Source organism: Bos taurus, chromosome 14, assembly GCF_002263795.3.
Source record: "Bos taurus isolate L1 Dominette 01449 registration number 42190680 breed Hereford chromosome 14, ARS-UCD2.0, whole genome shotgun sequence".
Classification (NCBI taxonomy): domain Eukaryota; kingdom Metazoa; phylum Chordata; class Mammalia; order Artiodactyla; family Bovidae; genus Bos; species Bos taurus.
In genome coordinates, this window is record NC_037341.1 from 20,618,677 (window position 1) to 20,630,716 (window position 12,040).

Genomic DNA, 12,040 nt, shown 5'->3' on the forward strand with positions numbered 1-12,040 from the left:
TGCTCCCTCATTTTCCTTTACAGGAAGCTCTCGTTGATCCATAGCCTTTGTAATATTCTTGAGCTGATGTTTACTTTCCCTCCCACTCACACATGTGCAGTCCCACCTCAGCTTGTATTTGCCGGTCATCCTACCTTATCTGACACAATCAACCCAGTGCACACAAATCTGACCATGGGGTCCTCCATGGAGGTTCAGCCACCGTTCCCATAGACTTGAAGCTCCTTCTGTGATGTTCACCGGGCTGCCCTGTCTAACTCTGCCTGCTTTCCCACAGTCCCGCTAACCCTCTCCTGGACAAGGCCGTCCAGCCACTCCAGACTGGTGCAGCTTAGGCTCTGCAACTCTCCCGCCTGCTTGCAATGCCCCTCCACCACCGCCTTCTCCTCCTCACTCCTCACAAAGTAAACTTCTCCTGCATGTGCCTGCATGTGGCACGTGATGAACAATGAACACAAACATGAATTACTAACTGTGTAAATAAGAATTGCATATATTGATGTATATGCATATTGACCCACTCCAGTACTCTTGCCTGGAAAATCCCATGGACAGAGGAGCCTGGTAGGCTGCAGTCCATGGGGTCGCTAAGAGTCGGACACAACTGAGTGACTTCGCTTTCACTTTTCACTTTCATTCATTGGAGAAGGAAATGGCAACCCACTCCAGTGTGCTTGCCTGGAGAATCCCAGGGACGGGGGAGCCTGGTGGGTGGCCATCTATGGGGTCACACATAGTCGGACACGACTGAAACAACTTAGCAGTAGCAGCAGAAGCAACATGCATATTGACAATTAATTATTTATGAATTATTTATGAATATAATTGCATAATTATTTATGCAACAGAAGAATAAATTTGTAGTTTAAATGAAAAAAACTACTCTGAAATTTAGCAACATTTGAGCATAACTTTTGTTGCCAGAGTAGTGATCAAGAATCATTAGAAAAATAGAAAACAATATTGAGTGGAAAGTGGAAAAAAGTTCAAATTATCTAACTGTAATCTTGTCACTGTGGGTTTTTTTTGAGCAAGTGAGTGTGTGTGTGTTTGTATCTGTGTGTGTGTGTGTGTACAAAGAATCGTAATTTAATCTAGGAATCCTCAAGACTACTACAAATGTTGTTAAATTTTCATATTTCCCAATACCTCAATGCTAACTTAGCGGCTGCATGTGTATGCTAAGTCACTTCAGTTGTGTCTGACTCTTTGCGACTCCATGGATAGTAGCCTCCCAGGCTCCTCTGTCCATGGGATTCTCCACTCAAGAATACTGGAGTGGGTTGCCATGCCTTCCTCCAGGGGATCTTCTGGACCCAGGGATCAAACCCGTATATCTTATGTCTCCTGCATTGGGAGGCAGGTTCTTTACCACCAGCACCACCTGGGAAGTCCTACTTAGAAGGTAGTGTAGTTTACTGATTTCAGAGAGTATATGATCAAAACAAGCTGAAAAAAAGAAATTTTGTTTTTCTTTTTTTTTTTTTTACAATTACTGATTATCTTGACCTAAAGAATTCCATTTTCTAGAAGCACAAATATCCCCACAGCCTTGGGGCTCTGGCTAAGTGCTGGGTGACACATGCTCACCAAACTTTCTTAAATATCGCCTCAGGGTCACACGTTGGCAGTTCTTTCTTAGTGCTTCAGTGATCAATGAGAGAATTTGGGTCCCACCAGTTACTCCATAAATATTTGTTGAATCTGTAAAGTATGTTTTCCTCATTCTCTGTTAGGGGAAATCGGGGCACAACTAAGTGGACTAATGTGCCAGTGCTCTTATTTATTCAATAGCAGAAGTAGAAACAGGGCCCAGGCTAATTCTTGATGACCTGTTTATTTTGTAAGAGGTTGTGTGTAATCAAAGAAACTATTGAAATATTTCACTTATATTCATGAAAGGGCTTCTGACAAATAACCTGAAAAGTGGAAACAGAATGTACAATTGGTATATAGTAGTGTATAAGCCTGGGTTTATAAAGGCTAGTCCTTGCAAATGACTGTGGAGACTGTGTGCCATGTGCGATTGCATGGGTTGTGGGTTTCCTCCAAGTGCATCAACTCTAATCAGCTAAAAATACCCAGCTGCCATGACTCGTTTACAGCAGAGAGGACAAATATGTTCAAGACATGCTTTAATTTCTGGTACATGAAGCAATGGTTACGATAATCAAAAAGCAGAAAGAAACGTTGTTGCTAACTCAAATTAGTTCTCATTTTCCATGGATAGTTGAGCTTCTGACTGCATATCTTAAATGTCTTACTCACTAGTGAATATCAGAATTAAAGTTGAGAAAGTCACGGGAAGTTACAGTATTCTTTTTATGCTGTGCATGTTTTTTTCTTGTCACAAATTCAAAAGAATATTATTTCAAAGAGACAGACAATAGTTGCCCCCTCTCAGACTTTTTATGTGTTTTTCAGAGCAAATAAAAAAGAATATTTGAACACTTTCCCATAATCAGTTGAAAATGCTTGGTCAAGTTTATCAGAACAAGTGTCTCTAAAAATAGTAATAATGTGGATGCAAAGGGCCTTCAGTGTTAAAGTCTCTGGAGCGTGTCCGGTTCTGAGGTCTGGACCAGTCTCATGGGACAGGAGAGAGACACCAGCCTCATGATGAAGCTGGGCCAGATAATTGCCGGCTGGAGTGTCTATATTTTTGAAATTGAAATATGTTTAATATCCACAAACACCTACATAACAAAATTCAGAAGAGACAAAAAGCAATTTAATTGGAGAAAAACATATAAATGTACACTATTTACATAGCCTTTGGAATGCTGAACTACATCATTTGTCTATTGCTTCAAAACTGGCTGGGATTTAAAGATAGTTTGTGCATTTTCTGAAGTGTATTGTGTTGCACCACAGAGTAATTTTCAAGCATGAGGCATTTGGCTACTTTCCATTCATTTTGGGATTTTTATCTATTCCTCTCCATTAAGCTTATATTGAAACATGCAAGAACTTGAAACAGAAAAATAAAAGTAAGTAATTAAAGCTGTGGAAAGCTGCTTTAAACTCTACAGCACTTTAGTAAACAACTTAGAATGTCATTATTTAATTTTCTCTAACAACAACAAAAACTCAAGAAAAGACAATAGAGATATTCAGGCTGGCCAGAGCACTTTTAAGGAGATCGTGGTTGTTATTGAAATGCAAACATCTACATAAATTTAGAGCGTGAATATTTAGATGTGAAGAACTGTGGACCCTTGTCCAAAACCATCCCTGAGAAGACAAACAGCTGGGAAAGTGCTTCAGCTCATGACAGCATGAGAGTTTTAAATGATGCTTGGTATCTAGGTGTGGGGTTTTCGTGCGATCTTTCCATCAGAAATGCACTGAAAAATGTCAAGAGGAGATGGTAGCCAAAATAATGGATAAACATCTATGCATAACTTTGTGATATTCAGGGAACAGGGAGAATCCCTCTCAAAGGTGTTTGACATGCTTCCATTTATGTAATATATTGTACGTCTCCAAGTTTCTCCAAACTTATCTGTTTCTCAAGAAGCTTTGAGTAATTCAAAATTGTGTGTCATCTGGGTTCATATTTGTATGCATGTGTGCTAAATTGCTTAGTCATGTCCAACTCTTTGCAACGCTATGGACTGTAGCCCACCAGGCTCCTCTGTCCATGGGATGCTCCATGCATGAGTACTGAAGTGGGTTGCATGCCCTCCTCCAGGGGATTTTCCCAACGCAGGGATCGAACCCATGTCTCTTATGGCTCCTGCCTTGGCAGGTAGGTTCTTTACCACTAGTGCCAGCTGGGAAGCTGGGTTTATCTTTAGTGTTCCGTGTAATAACAGATTTTTTAAGATATAAGGAAAGAGGAATTTGAAGCTGCATTTATGTGGTCTGCAAGAAGAGCTTTTGAGCAGACAGCTATCTCAAGTTGCACACAGACACCCGAGATGATGTCTTGGTCTGATTTGCTCTGACGTCTCTGCAGGCAGAACGCCTTCCAAGTCACCGCAGTGGACGGGGTCTGCAGCGGGGTCATCCAGTGCCTCTCCGCAGAGGACTGCGGGGAGTGGCTACAAGCAATAGCCACCAACATTTCCAGCCTCACAAAGCACAATGTAAGTAGTGGTTCCAGGAATGCTGGGAAAGCTCCTCCGCCTGCCTCAGTGAACCTTTTCAGTATACAAGTTAACTCCATCAGCTGTTTGGTGTTCTGCTAGGAATGGACCACTGCACACCCACCATAAGAGCTATTATTAAAGTGGATTATACTTGCTCAAAGAAAGCCACTCTATCTTGAGTGTTTTAGTCCAGTGTATCAGTACAACAGTATTTACACCTAAGTTTCCATTCACAAACATTGTAACATCTACATTAGTTAAATAACTGAAAATATATATTTAACATGTAAGCACTAAATATCTGTATATATATATATCAGCCACCTATATTTTTATATATGTATATATGCATCTATCTACCTTACATTTCATATCTCTATACAGTCTCTCTCTATATATATATCATGCATCCATCAGCATCTATAATCCATGTATATATATGCATTTGTCTACCTATATATCTATACATCTATATGTTTACTAGTTTGTCCACTTGCAAAGCAGTCTACAATATTATTTGAGCCCCTAGAAGGCAATGGCAACCCACTCCAGTACTCTTGCCTGGAAAAGCCCATGGGTGGAGGAGCCTGGTAGGCTTCAGTCCATGGGGTCGCGAAGAGTCAGACACGACTGAGCGACTTCCCTTTCACTTTTCACTTTCATGAACTGGAGAAGGAAATGGCAACCCACTCCAGTGTTCTTGCCTGGAGAATCCCAGGGATGGCAGAGCCTGGTGGGCTGCTGTCTGTGGGGTCTCAGAGTCGGACATGACTGAAGTGACTTAGCAGCAACAGCAGATCTTTTCAGAATAATTCACTTGTAAGAATATCACAATAAAAGTTGTGCAATAACTGTTGAGCTAAAGCACCTGGACGGGGGCTGTGTTCGGGTGGCAAGGGAGGGTATGTGTTTCTCACAGCCTCAGTGGGCATGGCTGGAGGCCTGTGAATATCACATACAGGGGAGGGAGAAGGACAGGACGGGTGTGAAGGAGGACCCATGGAGGGACCATGAAAGGACCCATGGACGCATAACTTCAAACACACTCTCCTGTGATCAGGCAAAGGGGATTCAAGCCGATTGCCTATGCAGTGATATTTTTGCCGGGGAGAAGCTGGGATGCGGTGTCAGGGGACTCGGTGTGGAGCCCAGGTCTCCCTGCACCAGCTCTGAGCTGGACTTCAAGCTCCTCTTCTTAAATGAATGCTGTTAGCCTCAGTCTCTGCGAGGGCTAAATGAAGAAGTGCTTCAGCCATTCTGGCCCTGAAATGATGCTGAAACAGTTGCACTTCTCCTTTCTGTAGCAGCACTCTAAATTTCATGATTTAATCCAAAACTGCTGATAAATGGCCATATAGATTCGCTCATCGTGTGTGACGCTGCACATCTCTGTTTTGTCCGGTTGTCATTTGAGATTCTTCATCTTCTGAAGAATGGCTATGTGGATACCAGAATGTGAATCACACAGGACAAGCTGAGCTAAAATAAATGTCTAGTGCTGACTAGACCATTAAGCAGCTCTGATTTCTGGCAACCGAAGACCTACCCCTCAGTCCCTCATCTTTAAAAGAGACAGAGGGAAGCAAATAAAAGGCAGAGCTCTCTCTCAGCCAGCATTTCATGAATCTAACCTTTCCAATCACTTTTTACTGCTCAAGCACTGAAATAGATCCCGACTGATAAACAGAGAGAATTTCATGCGACTTTCTACTAAGGTTACCTGTTAACACAAAGGAATCTCTTCTGGTCTAAATTCTTCCACATATGTCCTATGCATGTGTTCCCTTTATCAGAATGGAGTGTGGTACTTGAAATATATCACTTATGTGTGTGTGTTTGCATATCAGATCAGATCAGTCGCTCAGTTGTGTCTGACCCTTTGTGACCCCATGAATCGCAGCACGCCAGGCCTCCCTGTCCATCACCAACTCCTGGAGTTCACTGAGACTCATGTCCATCGAGTCAGTGATGCCATCCAGCCATCTCATCCTCTGTCGTCCCCTTCTCCTCCTGCCCCCAATCCCTCCCAGCATCAGGGTCTTTTCCAATGAGTCAACTCTTCGCATGAGGTGACCAAAGTACTGGAGTTTCAGCTTTAGCATCAGTCCTTCCAAAGAAATCCCAGGGCTGATCTCCTTCAGAATGGACTGGTTGGATCTCCTTGCAGTCCAAGGGAGACTCAAGAGTCTTCTCCAACACCACAGTTCAAAAGCATCAATTCTTCGGCACTCAGCCTTCTTCACAGTCCAATTCTCACATCCATACATGACCACAGGAAAAACCATAGCCTTGACTAGACGAACCTTTGTTGGCAAAGTAATGTTTCTGCTTTTGAATATGCTATCTAGGTTGGTCATAACTTTCCTTCCAAGGAGTAAGCGTCTTTTAATTTCATGGCTGAAGTCACCATCTCTAGTGATTTTGGAGCCCAGAAAAATAAAGTCTGACACTGTTTCCACTGTTTCCCCATCTATTTCCCATGAAGTGGTGGGACCGGATGCCATGATCTTCATTTTCTGAATGTTGAGCTTTAAGCCAACTTTTTCGCTCTCCATTTTCACTTTCATCAAGAGGCTTTTGAGTTCCTCTTCACTTTCTGCCATAAGGGTGGTGTCATCTGCATATCTGAGGGTATTGATATTTCTCCTGCCAATCTTGATTCCAGCTTGTGTTTCTTCCAGTCCAGCGTTTCTCATGGTGTACTCTGCATATAAGTTAAATAAACAGGGTGACAATATACAGCCTTGATGAACTCCTTTTCCTATTTGGAACCAGTCTGTTGTTCCATGTCCAGTTCTAACTGTTGCTTCCTGACCTGCATACAAATTTCTCAAGAGGCAGATCAGGTGGTCTGGTATTCCCATCTCTTTAAGAATGTTCCACAGTTTATTGTGATCCACACAGTCAAAGGCTTTGACATAGGTATTTGCATATAGATAAATACAAATACTTATGCAATAGGCTTCTATTCTTAAAGGATCACTGAAAATCAGTGATATTAAATGAGGATGTATGGTTGTATATGTGAGATTTTCAAAATACATAATCATATTTGATTATGAGAAAAAGGATAGACTCTCTTCCCCAAATGTTTTTATCAATGAGAATGCTCTCAATAACAAGTTAGAGAGACCTCAAAGGAGCAAATAGTGGGGTTTTTTCCCCAAATGAAGAGAGTCGCGGATGGCAGCATTTCTTGGAAGCTACCATCCACCCAGAACCCTTCCTCTGTCCACACACATTATTGCTACTATTACCCACTACTCTTAGACTGTTGGCTTTTACCTTGAGTTTGCTGCCTCATGATCACAGAAGGGTTGCAACAGTTCCAAACATCACTTCAGTGTTCAGAACAGGAAAGAAAGGGAAGAAGGATACATAGTGCCAGCTATATCGCTCCTTTTTTTTTTTATCAAGATAAGATAAAATTTTCCAGAAACTCTTTACTAGACTAATAATGCTCACTTCTCCTCCTGACTCAGCCCCATGACAATTCTGGGGATGGGTGGCTAGTCTCTACCTTTTGTACTGTTTATGGTGGGATGACCAAGAAGAGAAGACTGTAAATGGCTTTTGAGTCAGATAACTGACAGTATCTACTACACTGTTTAATATTTAAAACATATTAATTCTAAAAAAATGCATGAACAACCAGCCGCCCTGTGATTTTTGTGGAATGATCACAGTCCTTCAGGATTCACACATATACACACACACACACACACACACACACATCTCATCAGTCATTTGAGTTCCTGCAGGCTGTATTTCAGCCATCTTCCTACATTTTCCCCATTTACCTGCAGGAGCCAAGAAAAAAGGGTCATTTGGGAGTCATGTTTAATCCATAGAGTTCTGCTATTTTAGATGGCAAACACTTGCAAGCTGAAAAGAGAATTTTTTTCCATCATACTGTTGGTTGTGAAGAACTGAAGGAAAAACTTCTATTGTGTCTGCCGCCTTAGAAAGACTCAACAAAGCTCGTAGGTGAATTGAAAGTCATAACAAAATAAAGCCTAACAGAAAAGAGATTTACCAGAAAGGCCTGAAGCTGTGATCAGAGGTTGCTGAGTGAGATTCTGACAGGCATGGTATCACCGAGGGAGACGTTTTCTTCCTTCTGTAGCAGCTGGCGTTCCCGAGTCCTTGGATGCACTTTTGCGCAGTGTCTTGTTTTCACCACTGTTTCTCCTCACACATCAAATACGAACTTCAGTCGTGCAGGCATCAACTCGATGTGGGCCATGGAGAGTGGGATCAGACAGGGCAGGGACAGTAAGTCAAGTCAGGATAAGAGCAAGGGGAAGTCTAGCATTATACTACGAGTGTATTTTCTTAATCATACTGTTCCTTTTACATGATTAGAGTTTATTTTGGCAAGTTGTGTTGGAGGGATTTCAATAAAATAACTAACCTACTTTATCTGGTAGAAAGCTGCTCACCAAAAAAGCTTTTAAACAATTTTTTTTAATTTAAAGATTTTTTTGATGTGAACCATTTGTTAAGTCTTCATTGAATTTGTTACGATATTGCTTCTGTTTTATGTTCTGTTTTTTTTGGCCAAAAGGCATGTGGGATCTTAGCTCCCCCACCAGGGATTGAACCCACAACCCCTGCATTAGAAGGAAAAGTCCAACCACTGAAACACCAGGGAAGTTTCAACGAATTTTTACATTGGAAAAAATTAGCTGGCAATTTTGTTGCACAATCTAGACCCTTTGCTTTGATTTGATGTTAACTGACAATTGCAGTCATAAGCAAATGGGCAGTTTTCCTGGGAAGTTTCCAAGGAGCTGCCCCCTAGCCAGCCAGACTCTGCCTGCTGGGCCTTAGTTCCTTCCCTTTGGGCCTCAGTCTTTCTCTTTTCTTGCAGCCCAAGCTCCCCAGTCTCCCACGTTCCAGGGGCCTCAAGCCCCCAGGGAGTGCCCAGGGCCTTGCCCCGACCCACCGACCTTTCTCCCGCCCTGCTGAGGCTGGCTTCAGGAACTGACCCTCCTGGGCCCAGAGCTGTTGGAGACCCCACAGGGGTGTGGGGACACACGCTGTCCAGTGCATGTCAAGGGCAGAGGACACCGGCCGGCAGAGAACCTGCTCACTAGATGAACCACTGGACATCCAGTGAGCACTCAGGCCCTGAAGGGGGAGGTCACACCTGGTGAACCATGGACAGCGTGTTACGAGAAGCCTGAGCGCTCAGACACATGGACCACTCACCAGCTGCTGCTTGTTCCCTGCACCAGGCCCCTCCCTTCACCTGTGACTCTCGCAGGGGACCGCCTGCTTCCAGACATTCACTGAGGGCTCTGATCAGTCCTGGGGGGCGGGGGGAGATGTTCCCACTCTCAGCACCAGGCGTCATGTGGAAGAGGAGGCACACAGTGAGCTTAGTGCAGACGAAGGGCCAGCAGAAATCATACAGCAATCACTTTCAGTTTGCTATTGCTTGATGAATGTCTCTCAGAAGCCAAGCTTGAGGGAGCAGAGGTGACCGCAGGCGTCCTGAGGGTCCAGGCTCTAACTATAAACACTGCGTGTCCCCTCCATAGGAAGCCTGACTAATGACTCCACAATGATAGAACCTGCCCTCTTCACCTGTGACCAATGGGGGCCAATCAAACACCCCCACACGCCTGAAACCCAGGTGCCCAGTGCCTGCAACCCAGCCCATGGCCAGGACACTGTACATAAAAGAAAATGACCATCTTCTTGTGTAGATGGTATTAACCTTTGTTCAGTTAACATATAATCCTGAGCATTTTCCTATGATAGTAATTATATTCTGAAATCACCTATATATAATGGACTAATAGATACTTTGCTATTCATTTAATTAAAATTAATGAATAGAGTATTATTTGAAATGCACATCATTTAAAATGCATCATTAATGTAATAGTGCCCTATGAATTTCTGGCATATTAGTTAGTGAAAATGTTGCTAATTCACTAATTATACCTTAATATAGGGGTCTAGGGGTCTTCCCTGGTGGCTCAGCAGTGAAAGAATCCACCTGCCAAAGCAGGACACTCAGGTTCAATCCTTGGGTCGGGAAGATCCCCTGGAGAAGGAAATGGCAGTCCACTCCAGTATTCTTGCTGGAGAATCCCTGGGCTATAGTCCATGGGGTCTCAAGAGTTGGATATGACTAAGCAATGAAACCACCAAACCACCATTGGCGTCTAGGAGAAGAATCTAAGAATATGAACATTCTTTGGTCTTGTAAACTATGACTGATGTCCTAATGCAGCCCAGTGCAGGCTGGCTTGGAGTTTCCATGAGGTTCTCTTTGTTTCTATTCCTTCTGCCCCAAAAATGCACCCCCCACAACCAGGCCAGGGGGCAGGTCTATGCAGGGATAATGACTTCTCCCAGCTTCTCCCTCAGCACAAATTTACAAAACCCTTGTCTGTGTTCATAGGTTTTCAGATCCAGACTTCAGCACACATATTGAGGTAGAGACCTGTGTTGCATTTGAAGCCCTACCCATCACAAGTGCTGCCCAAGTTATCGCAGGAGAAAGCAGAAGCTCTGCTTCTCCTTCGGTCCACCTGGTCCCATCTAAGCGATTAGTGGACACCCCCCTGAGCCCGCTAGTGACTGCGGAGGGTCCGCTCCTGCCTCTGAGCCACTCACATCCAGAATCTCAGCCACACTTGTACAGGGGCCTCTCAGAAGTCTTCACAAAAAGTGCTGCTGCTAGGTTTATCTTTCTGCTTCCATTGCTAGCAATAGGAAGGTTGGCGTGCCTCAGGCCACCCCAAGCCGCCCTAAATCTATAGGCTAAATATGGGCTGTTTTGGGAGTTGGCAGGTGAGACATTGTTTTTCAAGTAATTAACCACTTTTTAAAGTGTTGTTCTCCATTCATATTTAATACAATCTTTATTGTTAACTCAGTAATATGCATTTTATATTCAGTTTTAATTTTCTATCAAAATTCATTGTCACATTTACTTTTGCAGTGTAAAACCCTGTCTCAATGATTGTAACTCTGTAATGCATTGAAATAGCCCCTGACATTAAATACCTCTGGTTGCATTCAACCATTTATTCTCCACAGGCCCTTAAAGGCCTAAAAACAGTCACCCTAGAATAATACCACAGTATAATATTTTAATTTAGAAGAAATTTGACATTCAGAAATGGATCTGTAGATTTCATATTTGTCATTTAGTGGCTCAGTTGTGTCTGACTCTGTGACTCCATGGACTGTGGCCTGCCAGACTCCTCTGTCCATGGGATTTCCCAGGCAAGAATACTGGAGTGGGTTGCCATTTCCTCCTCCAGGGGATCTTCCTGACCTAGGGAGTAGAACCCCCGTCTTCTGCATTGGCAGGCAGATTCTTCACCACTGAGCCACCAGGGAAGCCCATGATTTCATATTAGGCTAATTATTATGAATTTTATTTTTTAATGAAATGTATTTTGTTTAAAATGTATTTATTTGTCTAGTTTAAAATTTAGGATGACTACTGATTTATATGCATTTCATATTCAAATACCTTGAAGTTACTAAGTCATTTTTAGAAGGAGAGTGTAAGTACACCTCCTTTAAATAAATCTGGAGGACCCGATTTTAAGTACATTTGATGGCATAGACTTGATTTTGAAAAACAATATTTGTTGAATGTTGTTTTAAGTAAATACTATGCAAAGAAGTATCATTGATTTAACTTCAATCATACATTTTATGTCATTCATAGAGCTAAAATTACATGTTGGAGGAACTTAAAATACAATACTGTATAGTATGCACTCAGAGCCAACGGTCGACATAAAATGTTAGTGGACATGTAAAATAGGGAGCTAGTGGGAAGCTGCTGTACAGCATAGGGAGCTCAACTCAGGGCTCAGTGATGACCTGGAGGGCTGGGATGGGGGTGGGGCAGGGAGGTCGTATATGTATACAGATGGTGGATTCACAATTCTATACAGTAGAAACCAACA

At 42.8% G+C, this 12,040-nt stretch overlaps 1 protein-coding gene across 1 annotated transcript in view; it reads left to right on the top strand.

Annotated features, from left to right (window-relative positions):
* SNTG1 (syntrophin gamma 1) overlaps positions 1-12,040 on the top strand; it is a 416,897-nt gene that overhangs the window by 335,903 nt on the left and 68,954 nt on the right. Inside the window, exon 12 of the mRNA XM_002692659.6 lies at positions 3,962-4,091. Coding sequence (XP_002692705.3) covers positions 3,962-4,091 — 130 coding nt within the window. The remainder of the gene's footprint in view (positions 1-3,961; positions 4,092-12,040) is intronic.